Source organism: Leucoraja erinacea, chromosome 14, assembly GCF_028641065.1.
Source record: "Leucoraja erinacea ecotype New England chromosome 14, Leri_hhj_1, whole genome shotgun sequence".
In the NCBI taxonomy this organism is placed as follows: domain Eukaryota; kingdom Metazoa; phylum Chordata; class Chondrichthyes; order Rajiformes; family Rajidae; genus Leucoraja; species Leucoraja erinaceus.
This window is the reverse complement of record NC_073390.1, coordinates 6,992,243-7,016,418: the sequence shown is the minus strand read 5'-3', so window position 1 is coordinate 7,016,418 and position 24,176 is coordinate 6,992,243. Positions and strand designations below refer to the sequence as shown.

Here is a 24,176-nt window from a genome sequence, read left to right as displayed (position 1 = left end):
CAACTCCTGGTGCATATCATTGACATTTTGTCACTATTGTTTTAAATGAGGACCAATATTTATCAAATGAAACTCTGGAGGTTGATTTCTAAGCCTGGATTGAGTATGTTTTTGTGTCAAAATAGAAATGAGCAATCAATCGCTTTTGAAAATGATGATTTCCATGCATAACATCAAATTTGTATGAAAAAAAAAGATCTACATTGCGGTGACCCATGCACTGTAATATGGAGTCACAGAATGATACAGTGTGGAAACAGGCCCTTGATCTGGAACGACTGCTTGAGTCCTTGAATGGAGTCGAGGGGGGAGGTAAAGCGACAAGTGTAGCATCTCTTGCGGTTGCAAAGGAAAGTGCCCGGGGAGAGGGTGGTGCAGGAGGGAAGGGAAGAATTGACAAGGGAGTTATGGAGGGAGCGGTCTTTGTGGAAAGCAGTCAGGAGAGGAGATGGGAAGATGTGGCAAGTGGTGGGGTCACTTTGGAGGTGGCGGAAATGACGGAGCACCACCGGAAATTGGAGGAACAGCACCTCATATTCCGCTTGGGCAGTCTGCACCCTAGTGGCATAAACATTGAATTCTCTAATTTCCGGTAGCCCTTGCTGTCTCCTCCCCCTTCTCAGCTCTCCCTCATCCCTCGGGCTCCTCCTCTTCCTTTCTTCTCCCCGCCCCCCGCCCCCCTCACCCTCCATTAGTCTGAAAAAGGGTTTTGGCCCGAAACGTTGCCTAGTTCCTTCGCTCCATAGATGCTGCCTCACCCGCTGAGTTTCTCCAGCACTTTTGTCTACCTTTGATTTTCCAGCATCTGCAGTTCTTTCTTTGACACTTTGACCACTTCCGGTCTGTGTTGTAAATAAATTTGCGCAAAAACGCTACCCTATATCAGTAGGAGTATTTTGCCTCCTTACACACCATTCTTCTCTGCTTAGTTTTGTTCCAATTGATGAAATATGAGAAAAGTTATGAAGGTTTGAAAAATCATGAGATCAGCAGATTGGTCTTCTCGCCTGTCAGTCACCATGAAGGTAATGCCCCTTCCGGCACTCGCCGGAGAAAAAATCCCCAGAGGCAGGGCTGAGTAAACAAGCCATGCTGATTGAGCCCACAAGAGTGGAGTCAGGAAAGCCGCTGTGTGGACTCGGGAAAGTCGCTGTGTGAAGTTGGGAAAACCGCTGTGTGGAGTCAGGAAAGTCGTTGTGTGGAGTCGGGAGGTGCTATGTAGTGCAGCGGCCGGTGGCCGCTGTGTGGAGTCACCCCCACACAACCCCCTCCCACCACACCCCCTTGCCCTCTTCATCACACCCCCCTTCCCCCTATTCCCCTATCCACCTCCCCTCTCACCCCTCCCCCCCCCCTCCCCCTCCCCTTCCCCCCTTCCCCCCCCCCCTCCCCCACACACCCCTTTACCCCTCCCCTTCCCCCCCACCCACACCACCCCACCTCCCCCACCCCCCCTCTCCTCCCCACCCTCCCACATCACCCCACCTTCCCCACCTCCCCTCACCACCCCACCCCCCCACACCACACCATCTCCCCTGCCTCTCACCACCCCACCCCCACACCACCCCCCCCACCCCCCCACCCCCCCCTCCCCCTCAGACCATGTCTCCTCCCTCACACCACCCCCTCCTCCCCACACCATCCCTCCCACCCCTCCCCCAAACGACCGCCTCCACCACAATACCCCCTCCCCCCACTTCAACCCCTCCCCCCCCCCACCACACCCTCTCCCTACCCGCCCACCCTCCTTCCCCACCCCTCCTCCCCATCTCCCAACCAACCCCCCCCCCCCCGTTTCCCCTCCCCACACCCCCCACAAACCCTCCAAAACCCTCTCTCCCACACTACTACCCCCACATCCCCCCTCCCCCACACAAACCCCCCCCCACACACACACACCATACAGGATATTGATTAATGCAATATCAAACATTATTTCCCGACTGCGCAGAGACTATGTGATTTGAAAACATTCTACCATCACAGAGTGAAGAGTTGGTCATGTTTGTGCTGAAGCCTGGGTCACAACTGCACAGGAAGCCTCCAATTGTGTTGGTGCAGATTTGTTGACAGTTTGAAGTGTTGGTTGCACATTCATCAACTTCTGGAAGAATATAATTAATAATGTATCAATCAATGTTAATTGGCTTTGGCAATTGAAACATTGTCACTTAATATTATGAAAAATATAGATAATGGGATATCATTTTATAAACAATTTTGTATATTGGTCTAAGAGTAGAGAAAAGACGTAAGCTTGATGCTGAATTAATGTGGGATCAGGAAGTTAAGGGTTTCTTCTGTAGTCTGCGCAAATCAATCACCCAATCTGGGTTTGGTTTCTCTGATAAATATGGAGACTTTTTGTGTAAATTAGGGGCAGCGCAATGATGCAGCTGGTATAGCTGCTATCGCACAGTCCCAGAGACACAGGTTTGATCCTGACCTCTGCTGCTGTCTATGTGGAGTTTGCACCTTTGTTCTCTGACTGTATGGATTTCCTCCATGTGCTCTGGTTTCCTGGGTTTTATAGGCCAATTGTCCTCTGTTAATTGTCCCTTGTGTGTAAGGAGTCGATGAGTAAGTGGGATAACTAGCGTGTGTGGGTGATCGATGAGTAGGTGACCTTGCTGGGCCGAAGGGCTTGTTTCAATGCAGTATTTCTATACTTACTAAACTAAACATAGCACTCAATATAACATGTTTAAGAAAGAGCTGCAGATGCTGGAAAAATCGAAGGTGGACAAAAATGCTGCAGAAACTTAGCGGGTGAGGCAGCATCTATGGAGCGAAGGAATAGGTGACGTTTTGGGTCGAGACCCTTCTTCAGACTCAATATAACTGTCATCCTGAAAAGCATTGGTATGATACTATAAATGTAAAAAAATCATGTACTTTTTCTAAACTAGTGTACTGCTTCCAATGGTCATAAGAAGGCTCCCAGGAAAACCAAATATCAGGAAAACCAAACCCAGACAGTCTACAGAAGATCCTCAAATTCCAAATGCTTGCCATATTAATTCAGCAGCCAGCTTCCACCCATATTTCTACACTTACAACAAAATATAACATTGTCTTCCATGAATGTACAATACAATTACATAACAAACCACTAGCAGGTGAGGTGTGCCACTATCTGCTTTGGTAAACTTTCACGTTACTTTGGTGTTTACGAGGATGTTGCTGGGACTGGAAGGTCTGAGCTGTAGGGAGAGGTTGAGTAGGCTGGGGCTCTATTCCTTGCAGTGCAGGAGGATGAGGGGTGATCTTATAGAGGTGTATAACATAATGAGAGGAATAGATTGGGTAGATGCACAGAGTCTCTTGCCCAGAGTAGGTGAATCGAGAACCAGAGGACATGACTATATGGTGAAGGGGAAAAGATTTAATAGGAATCTGAGAGGTAACTTTTTCACACAAAGGTGGTGGGTGTATGGAACAAGCTGCCAGAGGAGGTAGTTGAGTCTGGCACTATAACGACGTTTAAGAAGCAGTTAGACAGATACATGGATAAGACAGGTTTGGAGGGAAATGGACCAAACACAGGCAGGTGGGATTAGTGTAGCTGGGACATGTTGGCCGGTGTGGGCAAGTTGGGCTGAAGGGTCTGTTTCCATGCTGTATCACTCTATGGCTTTATTATCATATTTATAACCTCATTTAAGGAAGTGATAAAAAATATTGAGAAATGGTGGTTCAAGGATTAGATTTCACAGCTGCCTGGTAGAAGATTGGATGAGTTTAGCTTCTTTCATAAATATCAACACATCTACTTCCTCCTGTAGTGAAAAATTCTCTTCATTGAACACTGGCAAAAAAAGGAATGTTGCTCTTTCTCATTCATTATTAAGATGACTGAAATATAGTAGTTTGGCCACCTTCGTTTTACAGGACGGTGATCACTATCACATTAAATATTATTTTCCAATTGTAGAGAGTCTTCTTACCAGCACAATGCGAAGGGTTAGATAGATTGATGCTGAAGCCTGAGTTACAACTGCACACGGAGCTTCCGAGTGTGTTGGAGCAGAATTGTTCACAGAGTGAAGTGCTGGGCCCACATCCATTGGTGCCTGGCGGAAAGCAGTAAATGACATTTGTAATTTGATAAAATATTGTAGAATGTAGAATATCACTTTAGCGCCCCACACAACAATGTCGCCCAGCTGCTTAATTGTCCACCATTATTTGTTCCTTGTGTGCAAAGAATAGATGAGAAAGTGGGATAATTTAGAAATAGAAAGAGTGGGGGTGATCGATGGTCGCCGTGGAATTGCTGGGCTGAAGAGCTTGTTTCCATGTCGTTTTTTCTAGTGGCAGGTGGTATGAAATTTAGGTTCAAATTTTGGATTTCACAAAATAATAGAAACACCAGATAACAAAATTGAAATACCTTTTCATTGATTATTATTAGGTTAACATATGATGAGCGTTTGACTCCACTGGGCCTACATTTGCTGGAGATTAGAAGAATGAGGGGGGACCTAATTGAAACTTACAGGATAGTAAAAGGCTTGGACAGAGTGGATGTGGAGAGGAGGTTTCCACTAGTGGGAAAGTCTAGGACTAGAGGTCATAGCTTCAGAATTAAAGGATGTTCTTTTAGGAAGGAGATGAGGAGGAATTTCTTTAGATAAATCAGAGGGTGGTGAATCTGTGAAATTCTTTGCCACGGAAGACTGTGGAGGCAAAGCCAGTGGATATTTTTAAGGCTGAGATAGACAGAATCTTGATCAGTAAGGGTGTCAGAGGGTATGGGGAGACAGCAGGAGAATGGGGTTAGGAGGGAGAGATAGATCAGCCAGGATTTAATGGCATAATAGACATAAAGGGCCATAACCTGATTTTACTCCTATCACATGGTCTTATGATTATCATGTTTAAAATTAATTTATTTGACCATCTAAATTGCTAAGTCTAGACAAGTCGAACGTGTTTTATCATTATACGTCCCAGAAAATACAATTAAATTCTTACTTGCAGCAGCACAACAGGATATGTATACACGGTGCTCTATATACAATATATATCTACACACGCACATACAAACAAACAATAATAGTGCAAAAAGGCAAAATGAAAGCCTCAATGTAGTTCAGAGTGTGTAAGAATCACCAGCTTAACTATTATTCCCTATTTGTAGAGAATTAATTTACTGTATTTTAAAATTCCTACTATTATAACAAAATAAGTTAATCAAGCTAATGCAAAGCCAGAATTATAGCTGCCTCCATAACTACCAAGTGAATCAGAGAAAATCTGTTGACAGTTCTATCTATTGATTGCAATCATTGATCTCCGGAGCAGAAAACTGAATGCAACCAGTGTTATTTGGCTTTGCTAGTTGCATCTTAGTCATTTAATTTCTTGATTCAGAATGGAATCTAATATTCCACTTGTTTTCCTCCAATATTCCACTTTTATATACACTGCATGTACATAAAATTGTTCGCCTTTAACATGCAAAACGATAATTGTCAACCTTTAACATACAATAAGGGCGGAACAGTGGCGGAGGGGTAAAGCTACTGCCTTACAGTGCCAGAGACCCGGGTTCGATCCTGACTGCGGGTATTTGTCTGTATGGAGTTTGTACGTTCTCCCCGTGACCTGCGTGGGTTTTCTCTGAGATCTTCGCTTTCCTCCCACACTCCAAAGATGTACAGGTTTGTAGGTTAATTTGCGCGGTGTAACTATAAATTGTCACTGTAGGATAGTATATGGAGATCGCTGGTCGGTGAGGACTCGTTGGGCCCAAGGGCCTGTTTCCTCACAGGATTTCTAATCTAATCTAAATACTGTGTTGTACACCACTGACAGGTGGCATACACCACTATCTGCTCCCTGGATCTTTATCATCATTGTCCTATCAAGTTTATATCCTCGTTTGATGAAGTGAGATGACTATTGAGAAATGAAGGTACATGGTAAGAAATTATGAGATTTTAACTTCCTTCACACCTAATAATTTACATCTACTTTTACAGTTGCTTCCGCAGTTAAAATATCCCTTCAGTGAAGACTCACAGAAAAAATGGAATGTTGCTATTTCTCATACATTAGTAATATAATGACAATTTAATTGCTAGTCTATTTGAGTTTTTGAGGGCAGTGATTGATGTCACATGAAATATTATTTCCCAACAGTATGTCTGTTTGTATAATCTATGTGTTTGAAAATTTCCTACCATTACAAAAAAAGGTGTTGGTCACGTTGATGTTGAAGCCTGGGTCACAACTGCATGCGAAGCTTCCAATTGTGTTGGAACAGATTTGTTGACAGTTTGAGGTGTTGGTTGCACATACCTCGAAGTTTGGTGGATAAGCTGTGAATGACATCCCAATCAATATTAGATCATTTTCCTTTGTCAACTGGAACATTGTCACATATTATTAAACATAGTAGGATATCATTTTACAAATAAAGCACTCTATATAACAATGTCTTCCACAAAAGCATTACTATGCTGCTGTAAATATTACCAGTTCTCTAGCACTTGCCCCAAACCAATGTTCTGCAATCAACTTTCCCAAAAAGACTCCCGATATAGTGAAAGGCTGGGATAGAGTTGATGTGGAGAAGATATTTCCACTGTTGGGAGAGACTAGGATTAGAGGTCATAGCCTCAGAATTAAAAAATGTTTCTTTAGGAAGGAGATGAGGAGGATTTTCTTTAATCAGTGGTTGGTGAATCTATGGAATGATTTGCCATGGAAGGCTGTGGAAGCCGTCAATGGATATATTAAAGGCAGAGATAGATAGATTCCTGTTTAGTATGGGTGTCAGGGGTTATGGGGAGAAGGCAAGAGAATGGGATTAGGAGGAAGGTAGATCAGTTATGATTGAATGGCAGAGTAGACTTAATGGGCCAAATGGCCTAATTCTGCTCCTATCACTTATTACCTTATGACCTATTAGTCAGTAGCCTTGTGTACTCATTGTATGAGGACCAAGGCAAATTTGAGGAAGAACATCTCAACTTCTATCTGGGTATGCGCAGAACCTAGACTCCTTACCAATTTGGTTGGCATCGATGAGTTGGGCCAAAGGCCATGCATCCATGATGTACAGCTAGCTCAAAATTCTAAATTACGCATCTTCATATCTCCATCTCTGTTTCTGAATAAAAAACTAGAAACTTTTAGCTGTCAGTATTTTTGACAGCTTTTCCCTTCTTTCTTTTGTTTCGATTTTGTGTAGTCTGGCCTGCAATGATTCCCCCCTCGTCTTTTCAGTAAATAGCACATTACACCAAAAAAAGCTTCCTCTGCCCCTTGCATAACAAGTATATCATCCTTTGCCAACCTATCTTGAGAAAGCCTTTTCTTTTTCCTGTCCACCTTCCCTACCTTTCCTGTGACCTTTACTAACTTCTGTTCATCTTCCCCAGTTGCTCTGCAGAGTCTGAAACCAGAAATATTTACTAATTTTATCTCCATTGTTGCTGCCTGATCTGCTATGTTTTTCTCAGATTATTTTTCACATTTCCAGCATCTGTAATTTTCTTGATTTTCATAAACTTTCTCCACTGGCTGTGTGCCAGTCTCCACTCCTTTGATCACCATATTATCAAGTTTAATCTCTATTTGATGTAGTGGCAGAAGTACATTGAGAACTGGAGGTTCAGGATTTGGATTTCTTAGCCTCATGTTCGATTCGTAAATCCTTAACTTCCATCAAATATAACTATTTACCTCTGTACGTTCAGTTCCCTCTGGGATGCAAATCTCTACATAATGAAGTCTTCAGAGAAATATATGATACATGTTTTAATTGATTATTATAGTGTCTAACATTCATTTGTTCGACCATCTAAATTGCACAAGGCAGCTTGAATTACTCCATTATTACTCCCTAATTGTAGAGAATTCACGTGTTGGAAAGTTCCTACCATCACAAAACAAGTGTTGCTCAGACTGGATTACAACTGCATCTGTAGCTGCCAACTATATTTGTGCAAACACGTTGGCAGTTTGATGTGTAGGAGGCAGAAGATGGCGGTACAGGCAAGCACCAAGACAACACACATGGTTGTGGTAGCAAGTCTGGGTTCAAACGTGGTCGTAGAGCTGATGACTGTGAAGATCTGTTGGTTGTACATTGGAGCAACAATGTCTTACAGCTTGGTGCCAGCGGTTATGGGGAGAGGCAGGCAAATGGGGTTAGGAGGGAGAGATAGATTAGCCATGATTGAATGTGGAGTAACTATTGGACAGAATGGCGTATTTCTGCTCCTATCACTTATGACCTTATAATCAGAAGAACTGAATGAAAACGTTTTCAGTGGAAAGGATAGGAAGGAACACTGCAGGGACAAGGACTGATGGATTAGATTGCATTAACTTTAATGCAAGAGGTCTGACAGGTAAAATGGATATACTCAGGGCATGGGTAGGTATGGAGAAAGGGATGTGTAGCTGTTATGAATGCCAGCGACTGTCATAGTTGTAGCAGGTCGCTGAAAAAACGGCTACACAATGTCTACAACAACCTACCACCTTGTTGATGTTAAGCTACAGCAAGCTACTGACAACCGGCAACCCATTAACCGGTCCACCTACGACCACACCGACGACACCTATGACAAACTATGACAAGATACGACCCTGTCGGCGACAACTGAAGACAACTTAATACAATTCAGTCGCCGGAACCTGTCGCCGGTTGATGTAGGTTGATGTAGGTAGTCGCCAATGGAATTCACCGAAGTCAGCACCAGCGACAACCAACATCACCTAGCAACAACCTACGTCATCCTGGCATCAACCTACGACAGCACTTACGTCAGGAGAAGTCAAGTTAAGCTCATTGGCGTCAAACCAGCTGACGCCGACTGTCGCCGAAAAGTTTTGAACATTTCAAAATCCAGCAGTGACCAGAAAAACGCTACAATTCTTTGGGCGACTAAGGAGATTACTCACGACCATACAGGCGAAACCCCAGCAACAATGTGGCGACAGCCTAATTTTACCTGTAGTTGCCTAAAAAAAAAATTGCCTGTGGGAGAGACCCATTTACAGAAACTAGGCTAAGAGAGGGACAGGGCTGGCAGCTGAACGATCCAGGGTACAGGTACTACAGGGAAGATGGAGGTGGAGATTAAGGAGAACGTCAAGGCAGAAGCCTGAGAAGGCATGGTTGATGGTTCATACACTGAGGCTATATAGGTTGATAAGAAAAATAAAAAAGTGATAATTTTTTTGGGAGCGTAAACTACAACTAGAAGAACAAATATGTTGGGAAATTGCAGGCAGCAGTAAAATTAATAGGGTTATCATAGGCTTCCCGATGGTCGTGCTGCGGCAGTGGACTGGGAACGCGTCTGGAGGCCTTTATTGAGGCGCCACTGTTTCGATGCCTCCCGAATCGGGGTGTAGAAACCCGGGTCTGAGCCTGGCCGGGGCCTCGTGGGTCAAAGTCCAGGTCCGGTGGACGGAGCCAGCGGCTGGGACCCGGGTCGGCATCACGGAGGCATGAAGTGGGGCATTGACAGCAGTGAGGCCTCAGCAGTGGCAGCGGTGAAGCCCCGCGACGATGGAGCCTCGGCGGTGGTGAGGCTTCGCGAGTCGTCCCCAGGTTGAGGTCTGATGAGCGCGTGGAGGGATCACCGTGATGGGGTGAAGGACAAATGCAACCCGGCATAGGGGGACAAAAGGGGGGGCCGGCGTGCTTTTGTAACTTTGTCAGCGCCATATCTGGCTGCTACTTGTTTACATGTGAATGCAAGCAAAGAATCTTACTATGCCTAGTCACGTGTGACAATAAATTATTAATCCTCCTCCTCCTCATAGGATTATCATTAGTGGATTTCCCAATACATACTGGGATTATTATAGTGCCAAGAGCTTAAACAAGGTGAAAGTTGTCAAGTGTGTTTGGGAATGTTTCCTCAGGCAACATATGAATAGTTTATTGTCGCATGTGACTAGGCACAGTGAGATTCTTTGCTTGCTTACACAATGTACATGTATACAGAATAGCAGCCACCTACGGCACTGACAAAGTTACAAAGCAGCCCGGCACCTCCCCCCCACCCAGCAGTTCCCCCACGCCAGGTCCCCATCAAAGATACTAGAGGAGCCGATTGTCCTTCTGCCCCCTAATGTCCATTGTTCTCCCCTTCATGGTGGACCTCCACGCTCTCATCGACCACGGGTCGACCCGCGAGAAATCGCCACCGCCGCCGCGAGGCTTCACCACTGCCGCTGCTTCACTGCCTCACCACTGGTGACGCGAGCTCCGCCAGCCACTCCGCTCACTCATCCTTTTGTCCCCCAACACCGGGTCCCATTTGTCCTTCCCCCCCTTAACTGTGATCCCTCCACCCTCATTGACCGTCAACCATGGGATGACCCGCAAGGCTTCACCACCGCTGAGACCCCATCGTCACGAGGCCTCGTGGCTGTTGATGCCCCACTTCACCCCTCTGTGGTGCCGACCCGGGTCCCAGCCGCAGGCTCTGTCGGCCGCTCCGCCCGACCCAGACTTCAACCCGCGAGGCCCCGGCCGGGCCCCGACCCAGGTTTCTACGCGGCGATCTTGGAGGCATCGAGACCGCGGCGCCTCGACCTCCGGCCGCGTTCCCAGTCCACAGCTGCGGCACAACTGCCGGGAAGCCTTCTGGCCTCGCGGCCTGTATGTAGAGTGTTCTGCATGATAGAGGGTTCTACATGGTCCTATATGATAGCTTGATCTGCTATTAGGAAATTGGGAAGGACAAATTAATGAAGGGAATAAAATGAACCAGCGACCACAGTTCTGTTAACTTTGAAATAGAAAAGGAAAAAGACAGTGTGGGTCCCCAAGTTAAAATTCTGCTTTGGGGCAAGGCCAACTTAGACAAAAACTTGCTAAATATGCTCCCATGTAGGACCCTCCACATATTGTCTGAGGAAACTTTCACAAATGGCCCATTCTTAGTCACGCATGTGACCAACAATATGAAAAATTGTGGAATACATCTGTTCTAATTCTGAAAGCATTACAGGTATATTGTTTTGTACTGTATATTGTATTACAGGTCTAATGGTATTACAAGTATATTGCTTTGTACTTGTACTGTTTACTGTACTGATTCATATAAGTTTATTAAGTGAAATGTTCATGTTATGCTGACAATGTTTGTATGCTGACACAAAAGCATTTTTTTAATAACTCAGTTTTATTTTACAAACAATTTTAAAAATCTAGAATGTTCATATCTTTAGCAGACATACAGCTCTGTAGATAAGAAAATAGCAATTAATAAGATTAATGTACAAATTTTTTTTAATGTGTTACTTTATGGGATGACATCTGGTCACGTGTGTGAAGTTTGGTTCACTTTCCAAAGAATGACCCTTCTGTGAGTTTTAAAAAGCTAAAATGTTCATATCCTTAGCAGACATGCATTGTAGTTCGGTTGGTAGGGAAATAGCAAAGAATAAGATTAATTTCTTACAAGACTTTTTCAATGTATTTATGTGATGCCACCTGGTCACGTGTGTGACATTTTGGTTCACTTTCCAAAGAATGGCCCAAATACACTTGACAACTTCCACCCTGCTCTTGGCACTATGATAACCTAATATTAATGGTATATTTGATACAATTAAGGGAGATGTGTTGAGGACTGTCCATTTTACGGTCATGAATGTATTGGACGTCCGATGATGTATGATGGTAGATACATCTCCTTGATGATCAGATGTATCCAAGTACACCGTAGGAAGCCAGAGAAGAAATTACAGCAGCTCTGGCTGAGATATAGGTATCATCATTAGACACTGAGATGTCTAAAGGTGGGAGGGTGTTTAATGCTGTGCCTCTATGAGCACCTGAGCTACAGGGAGAGGTTAGGCAGACTAGAATATTATTCCTTGCAGTGTAAAAGGCTGATAAGTGATCTTAAAACGGTGTATAACATTATAAGGGGAATCGATACTGTCAATGCAGTGAGTCTTTTACCCAGAACTGGCGTATCAGGAGCCAGAGATCATAGGTTTAATGTGAGATGGGAAAGATTTAATCGGAACCTGAGTGGCAACCTTTTCACACAATGGATGGGACAAGCTGTCAGTGGAGGAAGTTGATGCAGATACTAAGATCACAATAAAAAAACATTTGGACATGTACATGAATCAGAAAGATTTAGAGGGATATGGGCCAAATGGAGGCAGGTGGGACAAGTGTAGATGAGACATCTTGGTCAGCATGGACAGGTTGGGCCGAAGGGCCTGTTTTGGTCCTTTATGACTAGAATTCTGTGACTAAGAAATTCTGGGAGTTTAATTTCATTCAGTTATAATAATTCATGCCTACAGTTTAGTTTGGACTAGAAACATGAATCATATACTTAACACTTACAGAAATTGAAATATTGCCAGTTCGCATTCATTGTTAACGTGGCAAAAATTCAATAGTTATGGCATCTAAGGTTTACAGGACAATGAGTAAGCCACATTCAGTATTATTTTCCAATAGAGAATCTGAACAGTTCCTACCTGTACAAGGTGAAGGTATGAAAAAGTTGATGCTGAAGCCTGGGTCGCAACTGCACATGAAATCTTTGGTTGTGTTCAAGCAGATCACTGGAGGAAAAAAAGTGAATGGCATCTCAGTCAGTATACTGTATTATTGGGATGTGTTCTGAGAAACTGTGAAAACTTGGTTCCTCGTGCTATCCAGTTAAATCATACCATAAATAAGTACAATCAAACCATATGCAAGTTCAACAGATTGTGCAAAAAAAAGGCAAAGGTAACAGAGTGCGAAATATAGTGTTACAACTACAAAGAGAGTGCGAAATATAGTGTTACAACTACAAAGAAAGTGCAGACAAAATATAGTGCAAGGGCCACATTGAGGTAGATTGGGAGACCGGGACTACACCCTTAGCGTATGAGAGATCCATTAACAGTCTGATAACAGTGGGGAAGAAGTTCCTGAATTTGGTGATACGTGCTTTCAGCCTTTTGCATCTTCTGTCATCAGGAGAGGAAATGATTGGAGTGTAAGTGGTCCTTGATGTGTAGATGGAGTTAATGGTGGGGAGGCTGGTTTACATGATGGACTGGTCTGCAGTCACAACTCTGCACCAGGTCAAACCAAGTTATGATGCAAACCAATTGGATGATTTCTATGGTGCATCTGTAGAAATTGGTATGAGGTGATGGAGGCACAGTGAATTTCCTTGGCCTTCTGAGGAAGTAGTGGAATTTTTTTGCCACCTTATGGCAAGAAAGGCATTGATATGATTTATTGCCATAGTGTCAATATGGTTGGTCCAGGGCAAATTGTTGGTGATATTTATGCATAGGACCTTGAGATTCTCGACCATTACAATTTCAGCACCATTGATGCACACATCTGGCATAAATTCCAACCCACGTCCTGAAGTTAATGACAAGCTCCTTCATTTTATTGACATCAAGGGAGAGGTTCTTGTCTTGTCATCATGTTACCAAACTCTCTGTCTCCTTCTTGCACTCCATCTTCTTTTTGTTTGATATCCAGATGGGGGGCATCATCTACAAACTTGTTAACGGAGTTCGAGCAAAATTTGGCCAAACAATTGTGAGTGAATAAAGAGTATAGTAAGGGGCTGAGAAACTATCCTTGCATGGCCCATAGCAAGTCGAGGATCCAGTTGTAGAGAGTGTGCTACGATCTAGGTCCAGGAGTTTGGAGACAAGTTTGGACCTTTCACCATGAGGCAAAGATCCACAAGATCCGGCAGGAGTTGAAGTCCCTCAAGAAGCAGTACAAAGAGGCACGAGAAGAGCAATGTCCCCCCTTGGCTGACCTGTGAACCATCCTGAGGAAGAAGCTGCTGACCCTCCGTAGAGCTGAGTGGCACCGGCACATCAGGCAGCAGGAGCTGGGCCAGTGCAACATTCTGATAAAGCCACCTCCACCTCCACCCATCAAGGTGTTTGAAAGTAGAGGGAGGCGTGGATCGAAGGCTGTGGACGAGGACGACAATCATTGTCGGCCTAGCTGTGGAAAGGTTTGCAGCAGTGGAGAAGAAGCCTGCCAGAACACCTTTCACCATGAACCAAAGAGTAACAAAGATCCCCAAGATCTGGCAGGAGCTGGTCCCTCAAGACGCAGTACAAAGAGGCCAGCGAAGAGTAACGTCCCCTCGTAGCTGAGTTGCAAACCATCCTGAAGAAGAAGCCGGTGACCCTCCGTACAGCTGAGTGGCACCAAGATGCCAGAAGGAAAGATCCAGGAAGCGAGCATCCTTCATAGCAAATCCCGTCGGTTTCACCAAACAACTGTTAGGGCAGAAGCGCAGTGGGAGTTTGGCTTGCTCCAAGGAGGAGATCCACCGGCACATCTACCCCATCAGGCAGCAGGAGCTGGGCAAGTGCAACATGATAAAACCACCTCCACCCATCAAGGCGTTTGATAGTAGAGAGCCACTTCTGAAAGAGGTCCAGGACTTTGTGAAGAGAGCAAGATCTAGCTCAAGCCCTCCACTCCCATACAAGGTCTACAAGAACTGCCCCTTGTTACTGAAATGGCTGTGGAAGATCCTGAAAGTCACCTGGAGGAGAGGGAAAGTGGCGCAGCAGTGGCGATTGACTGAAGGAGTCTGGATCCCAAAGGAAGAAGATTCCATGAAAATTAATGTTCAGGATCATCTCCTTGCTAAGCATTGAAGGCATGATTTTCTTCAGCATAGTAGCGAGGCGGCTGACCAACCTCCTCTCCAGCAATAGCTACATCGACAGCTCAGTGCAAAGGTGAGGCTTATCTGGAGTGCCGGGGTGTCTAGAGCACATGGGAGTGGTGACCCAGCTCATCAGAGAAGCCAGGGAGAACAAGGAAGACCTAACAGTGTTCTGGCTTGCCCTGGCCAACGGCTACAGCTCCATACCGCACAAGCTGATCCAGACAGTCATGGCTAAGCCGGGCCAAGTGCCAGATCTCATCCTGGACTATTAAAACCAGTTCAGCAAGAAAGTCTCAGCAGAGTCATTAACATCAGAGTGGCACAGACTGGAAATTGGGATCATTACAGACTGTACAATCTCTGTGATCCTTGTTGCCTTGGCGATGAACATGATCGTCAAGTCTGCTGAGCCAGTGCCGGGGCCCTCGGACCAAGTCAGGAATGCGCCAACCACCAATCAGAACCTTCATGGACGACCTGACTGTCACCACTGAGTCAGTGCCAGGAGGCAGGTGGATCCTGCAGGGGTTGGAGAAACTGATTGGATGGGCAAGGATGAGGTTTAAGCCAGGAAAATCAAGGTCAGTGGTGCTGAAGAAGGGCAAAGTCATGGACAGGATGTTGTGAAGAGAGCAACTTCAGCATCAAAGGGACAACAATCACACTCTCTCCAAAAGGCCAGTGAAGAGTCTTGGCCAGGTGTTTAACAGCAGCCTGAAGATATAGCATCAATGCAAGGGCGCAAATCCTAGGGAGGGGGACAGAGGGGCCTGTTCCCCCCCATGTTTTGAGAGGTGTGGAACAATCCCCCCCCATTGACTTGTCCACCCCCATAGTGCCCAGGTAGGCTGGCCTGCCCCAGGACTGGCTGTAGCGTCCAGGTCAGCTGGCAGATCCAGCTGTAGCGCCCAGGTCGGCTCACCTGCCCCACACTCCAAAGACGTGCAGGTTTGTAGGTTAAGTGCTTCGGTAAATTGTAAATTATCCCTAGTGTGTCAGATGGTGCTGGTGTACGGGGTGATTGCTGGTCGGCTCGGACAAGGTGGGCCAAAGGTCCTGCAGTTCCCACGTTGCCTGCGTGCTCAGGTGGGCTTGCTTGCCCCGGGACTGGCTATAGTGCCCAGACCGGAGGGCATGTCTGGCTGTAGTGCCCAGGTCGGCTCGTTTGTCCCGGGATTGACTGCAGCGCCCAGGTCGCGAAAACGAATTGAAAAAAAATACGCTTGCTGGCCGGATGATTTTGGGTTATGAGCCCAATCCGGCCCTTGGGCCATAGTTTGCTGACTTCTTTCCTAGATGTCAGACTTCATTATGTCTCGCCCATGTTTTAAAAGTAATTTCCGTCCATGATCCAGGAAACCTGTCAGGAGCTGGGGAGTGGATTGAGAGCGGTGGACCGGTCGGGGCTTCCCGGCAAGTTTTACGGAAATAACATCAAGCTCAAGCTGCTCCTGAAGTCCCTGGAGGAGGTTTAAGGTGACTCGGGGCAGAGGTGATGCTTTCCAGCGTCGCCAGTGACCTCAAGGTGGCTCAGGCAGGGGTGGAGGTGAAAATTGGGAGGATGTGGAGAGCCAGCGAAGCCATGCTGCAAGTGGAGTCTCGGATACGCCACAGAGTCCTGGTGGAAGGTTCACGGACCAGCGGGAAGAGCTGGTCCGTGAACCTTCCTAACCCCCCCAAGGCTGTGGAGAGCTGGAGAGGTGCAGGCTGGTCCGGGAGGAAGTGAGGGCAGCGGTGGAGGAGGAGAAGTCCACCAGAGCGGTTGGCCTGGTCAAGGTGGGAGCAGGCCATGGCTGAAAAGTCACAAGGACTGAGCTCTGGCAAGCTGAACCGCAAGGTAGCAGGTTCCTGGTCCAGGCAATGTATGATGTTCTGCCCAGCCCATCGAACCTCTTCATCTGGGCCAAAGCAGAATCTCCGGATTGCCCAAAATGCTCAATCAAGGGGACGTTGGAACACATCCTGAGCTGCTGCCCAAAGGCTCTTGGACAGGACCGATACACCTGGCGTCTGGATCAGGTTCTTAAACCCATTGCAGAAGCTATCAGCATGGGAATGATGCAGCTGCAGGCCAGCATGCCCCACCACCCAGAGATCACCTTTGTGAAGGTCGAGTGCAGTTGCCAAGAGCCACAGCAGCTAGGAATCCGTCATGAATCTTGGTGACTGTGCAGTACTGGCAACTTTCTACTGACCTGGTGAAACAGCTGAAGTTCCCACGGCACATCGCCACAACCAGCCTGAGGCCAGACATCCTCCTGGTCTCAAAGGCGACCAAAAACATTGTCTTGTTGGAACTGATAGTGCTTTGGGAGGACCGTCTGGAGGAGGCCCACGAGAGGAAGATGACCAAGTATGAAGAACTGTTCGTAGACTGCCGTAAGCAGGGTTAGAAGGCAAGGTATATGCCCATAGAGGTTGGCCGCAGAGGTTTTGCAGGGCAATCGCTCTACAAAGCCTTGATTGCACTGGGCATCAACAGAATGGTGAGGAGAAGAGCCATCAAGAACACCACAGAGGCAGCGGAGAAAGTCTCGAGATCTCTCTCTCTCTCTCTCTCTCTCAGCATGGAGGGAGGGTGCATTTTTTAAAATATTTTAAAATCAGAATACTGTGGCGGCTCCTAAGGGTCGTGCCATTATACTGCCGAACCCCTCGGCACAGGAGTGGCGCAGTCCGGAGGCGGTCCTTAGCCGGAGGGTATAAAAGGCAGGGTTTGGGTGCCATCTTTTCCTGGTTTCGTCTTCCCCTGAACCGGGAGGAATTAAAGTAAAGTGCTTCTCAAACTTCAGACTACTTGCCTCATTTTGAGACCCACGCACTACATTGGTAACCCCCGACGCTCCATTGGCATCATGATGGAGACAGAACAAAGCCCTACCTCCTCACACGCCAGCCCGACCCTGTCTCTGGACGCGGTCTCCGTGAAACTGCCCAGCTTCTGGACCACACGGCCGCTCATCTGGTTCCAGCAGGCGGAGGCCCAGTTCAACCTGCGGGGCATCACGGTCGATGCCACCCGCTTCTATTACCTGGTGGGAGCCCTCGACCAGGATGCGGTTGAAGAAGTAACGGACTTCCTCGCAGCCCCCCCGGACAATGATAAATACCTCGGCCTGAAACAGCTCCTGCTCCAAATTTACGGACTAAGTAGGATGGAGCGGGCAGGTAGGATCCTGCATATGGGTGGCCTGGGCGACCGGCGGCCATCTACCCTCCTAAAGGAAATGGTGGCGTTATTAGACGGGCACACGCCGTGCCTGTTGTTCGAGTACACTTACCTGCATCTGCTGCCGGCCTACATTAGGTTGCAACTCACCGACGCCTCGTTTGCCGACCTTCGGGCCCTCGGGAGGCGCGCCGACGCCATGTGGTTGGCGCGCCCTGATGACGTCAGCGCGCTGGGCGTCAGCAGAGACGAGGTCGCGCTCAGGTCGACGCGCCTGGATGACGTCAACGCGCTGGCCGTCGGCAGGCACGCCGATGACGTCACCCCAGCAGCTCCCGATTTCCTCCGGTGGGGCTGGGGAGCTGTGGAAGGAGTGACAGCTCCAGCCCGATGGCCAGCACGATTACCCCCAGCGGCAGTGAGGGGTACTGCACCTGCAGTCCAGCGCCAGCAAGCTGCAGGCACCACCAGCAGGGGCAGGCAAGCTCCAAATAGCACCAACACAAGGAGCTGGTGCTATTTCCATCAGCGCTGGGGTGCTGCAGCACGACAATGCCGCCAGCCATGCACGTTCCCGGGAAACGCCTGGGCCGGCTGCCAATAGTCCCCGCGGTGGCCGGCCAAATTCACCGCCTTTTCGCTTGGGATCGGCGCTCCGGGACCCGCTTCCTCGTGGATACAGGAGCGGAGCTCAGCGTCCTGCCCCCTTCGCTGGCCGACATTCGTTCCGGTAAGCGGGGGCCCGTCCTCACCGTGGCGAACGACAGCCATCCGCTACGTCAAGAGGAAAGAGAACCGGGTGGCCGACGCATTGTCCTGCCCTGCTATAAATGCCGTGTTCGAGGTGGCGCCCGGAATGAACTATTCTGCTCTGGCGGCGGCACAGCTCATGGACGACGAGGTGCCCACCTACCGGACTGCCATCTCCGGCCTCCGTCTTGAGGATGTCCCTCTCGGTCCTGGGGTTGTGACGATCCTGTGCGATGTGTTGTCCGGTCAGCCGCGCCCCATCGTCCCTGCCACCTGGCGCCGGAGAGTGTTCGAGGGCATCCACGGACTGGCTCACCCATCAATCCGGGCGACAATGGCACTGGTGGCAGCTCGCTTCATGTGGCACGGTCTGCGCAAGCAAGTTGCCCATTGGGCTCGCACCTGCATCCCGTGCCAGACGGCAAAAATCCAGCGCCATGTCCGCGCACCTCTCCAGGAGTTCGGTCTACCTCACCGGCGGTTCGACCATCTCCACGTGGACATTGTGGGGCCCCTTCCACCGTCCAGGGGCATCACCCACCTTTTGACCATGATGGACCGCTTCACGCGGTGGCCGGAGGCCATTCCGTTGGCTGACACCTCATCGGCTACGTGTGCTCGTGCGTTGTCCGCGCACTGGATTGCTCGCTTCGGGGTGCCGGCGCACATCTCCTCCGACCGGGGGCCACAGTTCACCTCCGAGCTGTGGTCAGCCATGGCTCGCTTGCTGGGAGTGCAACTGCACCACACCACGGCTTACCACCCGCAGGCTAACGGTCTGGTGGAGAGGTTCCACTGGCAGCTGAAGGCGGCATTGAAGGCACGACTCACCGGCCCGGACTGGATGGACGAGTTGCCATGGGTCATGCTGGGCATCCGGACCGCTCCCAAAGAGGACTTGGCCTCATCATCGGCGGAGCTGGTGTACGGGTCGACACTCACAGTGCCCGGGGAGTTCGTGCCGTCGGCGCCGGAGCAGCAGGAAACGCCCTCCTCCACCCTTCAACGCCTTCGCCAGCGAGTTGGCAGGCTCGCACCCGTCCCAACGTCCCGCCATGGGACATTTCGCCCACACGTGCCAATGGCCCTCACGGACTGCCCATACGTCTTCCTGCGCCGTGATGCCCACCGGACGCCACTCCAGAGGCCGTACGAGGGCCCGTTCCGGGTGCTGGAACACGGGCAGTCGACTTTTGTCCTGGACATGGGGGGCCGGCCGGAGGCCGTGTCGATTGACCGTTTAAAGCCGGCGCACCTGGACATTGACCAGCCGGTGCTGGTTGCTCAACCTCGGCCCCGAGGGCGCCCCCCCTCACGACTCCCTCCACCTGTCCCTCCACCTGTCCTCCCGCCGGTCCCTTGACCTGTCCCTCCACCTACGCCCCCGCAAGCCCCGGGATCTGCTGACTTCCGCATGCGTGCCGGCCGGGTCGTGCGCCCGCCGGTGCGTTTTGTGCCTCTGGTTCTGGGGGGGGGGGGGGGTCCTGTGGCGGCTCCTAAGGGTCGTGCCATTATACTGCCGATCCCCTCGGCACAGGAGTGGTGCAGTCCGGAGGCGGTCCTTAGCCGGAGGGTATAAAAGGCAGGGTTTGGGTGCCATCTTTTCCTGGTTTCGTCTTCCCCTGAACCGGGAGGAATTAAAGTAAAGTGCTTCTCAAACTTCAGACTACTTGCCTCATTTTGAGACCCACGCACTACAATACACTGATTTTTTAAAAATGTATAATGAGGGAGGGTGAATAAGGCATAACGAACAGACCCTGCACAGTTCGGGGCCATGGGTGAGTGGTTGAATATTGTATTGGGGAATGGGTGAGTGGTGGAATATTGCCTTGGGGAACGAGTTGTGTTCGGGGATAGGCCTCCCCTGGGGGCTATAGGTGAGTGGTGGAATATCGTGTTGGGGGAACGGGTTTATTGGGGGACCCGGCCAAACCTGTTAGTTTGACGTCAGTGGTGGGCAAATTAATGGAAAGGATACTTAGAGATAATATATATAAGCATTGGATAAACAGGGTATGATTAGGAACAGTCAACATGGATTTGTGCCTGGAAGGTCATGTTTGACTAATCTTCTTGAATTTTTTGAAGAGGTTACTCGGGAAATTGCTGAGGGTAAAGCAGTGGATGTTGTATATATGGACTTCAGTAAGGCCTTTGACAAGGTTCCTCATGGAAGGTTGGTTGAGAAGGTTCAATGGTTGGGTATTAATGGTGGAGTAGCAAGATGGATTCAACAGTGACTGAATGGGAGATGCCAGAGAGTAATGGTGGATGGTTGTTTGTCAGGTTGGAGGCCAGTGACTAGTGGGGTGCCACAGGGATCTGTGTTGGGTCCACTGTTGTTTGTCATGTACATCAATGATCTGGATGATGGTGTGGTAAATTGGATTAGTAAGTATGCAGATGATACTAAGATAGTTGGGGTTGTGGATAATGAAGTAGATTTTCAAAGTCTACAGAGATATTTATGCCAGTTGGAAGAGTGGACTGAAAGATGGCAGATGGAGTTTAATGCTGATAAGTGTGAGGTGCTACATCTTGGCAGGACAAATCAAAAAGGACGTACATGGTAAATGGTAGGGAATTGAAGAATGCAGGTGAACAGAGGGATCTGGGAATAACTGTGCACAGTTCCCTGAAAGTGGAATCTCAAGTAGAAGTGTGGTAAAGAAAGCTTTTGGTGTGCTGGCCTTTATAAATCAGAGCAATGAGTATAGAAGTTGGGATGTAATGTTAAAATTGTACAAGGCATTGGTGAGGCCAATTCTGGAGTATGGGGTACAATTTTGGTCGCCTAATTATAGGAAGGATGTCAACAAAATAGAGAGAGTACAGAGGAGATTTACTAGAATGTTGCCTGGATTTCAGCAACTAGGTTACTGAGAAAGGTTGAACAAGTTAGGGCTTTATTCTTTGGAGTGCAGAAGGTTAAGGGGGGACTTGATAGAGGTCTTTAAAATGATGAGAGGGATAGACAGAGTTGATGTGGATAAGCTTTTCCCACTGAGAGGAGGGAAGATGCAAACAAGGGGACATGACTTGAGAATTAAGGGACAGAAGTTTAGGGGTAACATGAGGGGGAACTTCTTTACTCAGAGAGTGGTGGCTGTGTGGAATGAGCTTCCAGTGAAGGTGGTGGAGGCAAGTTCGTTTTTATCATTTAAAAATAAATTGGATAGTTATATGGACGAGAAACGAATGGAGGGTTATGGTCTGAGCGCAAGTATATGGGACTAGGGGAGAATATGTGTTCGGCACGGACTAGAATGGTCGAGATGGCCTGTTTCCGTGCTGTAATTGTTATATGGTTACATGGTTATATGGGTGTGTGGTGGAATATTGTATTGGGGGACCAGCCCTCCCCTGTGACAGAGACCCAATGGGTCCCACTTGGTATAGTAGTCAATAAAAATGTAAGTGTCCTTAGTGTCCAGATGCTCCAGGGTTGAGTGTAGGGCTGGGGTCTGTTGAAGCAATTAACTGCAGTAGATCGAGGCTATTCACATTTGGAGTATTGTGAGCAGGTTTGGGGCCCCATATGGATATGCTGGCTCTGGAGAGGGACCAGAGGAGGTTTACAAGAATGATTCCAGGAATGAGTGGGTTAGCATATGATGAGCATTTGACAGCACTGGGCTATTTGCTAGTGTTTAGAAGGATGAGGGGGGACCTCATTGAAACTTACAGAACAATGAAAGGCATAGATAGAGTGGATGCAGAAAGGATGTATTTGTAAACCTCTTACCATCACAAAATGAAGGAATGATCATATCAAGGCTAAATCCTGAATTGCAACTGCATGCTAAGTTATCATTTGTGAGGGAGCAGATTTGTTGACAGTTTGAGATGTTGGTTGCACATTCATCGATATCTGGGGTTGAAAATAGTAAATGTTAACTCAGTCAGATTTATATCATTTACTCTGCCATTTAAAACATTCACTTAATATTATGATACCTAGTAGCATATAATATTTAATGTTATAAACATAGCGCTATATATAACATTGTTATCAGAATTATTACCATAGCATGTACGTTTCCATGCATTTCTTCCAATCTTAGTGGAATGCTTTCAATTTTGAAAAATAAAGGCCTATATATAGGTATGTTACAAAACCTACCTGAATCGTCATTGGGAATCTGCCCTCAGCCATGGCCGCGATTTAGGCGCTGTTTGGAGGGGGCGGGTTTAAAACGCGATTTTTACTAGGCTGTACTAATCGCACATGTTCAGCCTAGTAAATCATTAACGAAAAATCGCTGCAAGACCCGGTCGCAAAAGGTATTATTAGTTTTATAGGCCTCGATAATATAGTTCTAATAGTTTTTAAATTACTGTTTCATTCCGCAACCTCTCGCAGCCCCAGGGTTTTATAAAGCAAACAATTAAAGGTATGTACCTTATTTTTACATTAAATGGGGCATATATATAACCCTATATATCAAGTTATCTATAACGAATAGTTCATTTTGGGCTTTTTATATCCCGCAGTATTTTTCTCGGCATTTGAGGGCACTAATCCAGCGCTATGTCAACGTTCTAAACCAGCGCGTTCCACATGAACCCACTAGAAAGCCGATTTAAATGGGCATTTATTTACAGCAATTGAACACTAAATTCCTTCCATTTGGCCTATAAATTAATGTAAATTAGATATAAAAATCATGTTATATTGTGAATTATTTGTGAATAATCTTTGGACACTTAGGCTATTTAAAAATGTTAATCTTTCCTTAAGAAATGGGCTTTTGATTATCCAAGATCACAGCTTTTTTGTAATGTCCATTGAAAATCAATAGGGAACAAGATGCTAATTTCCGAGTATGAAAATGGTCATAACTTTTTTAATACTTGAGATATGAAAGTGAATTTGGTGTCAAATTAAACTTATTGTTATGCTTTATCTGATGGGATAAATTGCAGACTTGATTTTTTAAATCTCAAAATTTTGTAACATTGCTACTATATATATCAGAGAAAGCAAAAGACTGGGTGATTGGTTTGCAAAGAACCTGCTCAGATCACAAAAGAGCCCTCTCAGTTTCCAGGTGCTTGCCACATTAATTCAGCATCCAGCTCCTTTCTGGTGTTGCCTCCTGCACATTTATAATGGTGAAAAGTGAGTTTAATAAAACAACAACTTATTTTTCATTGGAGTAGATATGATGACAATTGGTGATATCTGTGTACGGCCATTATCCCTCTAGATATGTCATGTCCATGTATCTGTCCATTTTAACATATAATACTTGTCTCAACTATCACCTCTGGTAGCTTGTTCCTTAAACGGACCACCCTCTGTGTCAAGACAATTATGAATTCAATTAGCTAGCTCTCCTGAATCCAACTTTCTCGACTAGTCTACCATGTAGGACCTTTTGAAGGCCTTGCTGTAAATCATATAGACTACATCTTCTATCCTACCCACAACAATCCTCATGTTTACCTCTTCAAAAGATACTAACAGATTTGTGACACTTAATTTTCCCATGCATAAATCTGTGCTGATAATCTTAATCAGTCCTTGTTTTCCCAAATGTTGGTAGATTCTATTTCTCAGAATCACCTCCAGCAATATTCCCACCATTGAT

General features: G+C 47.1%; 1 protein-coding gene across 1 annotated transcript in view; it reads right to left on the bottom strand.

The window, feature by feature from the left end:
* Positions 1 to 24,176, bottom strand: part of LOC129703229 (fibrillin-3-like) — a 214,382-nt gene that overhangs the window by 177,681 nt on the left and 12,525 nt on the right. Inside the window, exons 4-8 of the mRNA XM_055645508.1 lie at positions 22,328 to 22,453; positions 12,484 to 12,570; positions 6,189 to 6,326; positions 3,948 to 4,073; positions 1,979 to 2,104 (exon numbers count right to left, since the gene is read on the bottom strand). Of these exons, the coding sequence (XP_055501483.1) occupies positions 1,979 to 2,104; positions 3,948 to 4,073; positions 6,189 to 6,326; positions 12,484 to 12,570; positions 22,328 to 22,352 (502 nt within the window). The 5' untranslated portion in view covers positions 22,353 to 22,453. The remainder of the gene's footprint in view (positions 1 to 1,978; positions 2,105 to 3,947; positions 4,074 to 6,188; positions 6,327 to 12,483; positions 12,571 to 22,327; positions 22,454 to 24,176) is intronic.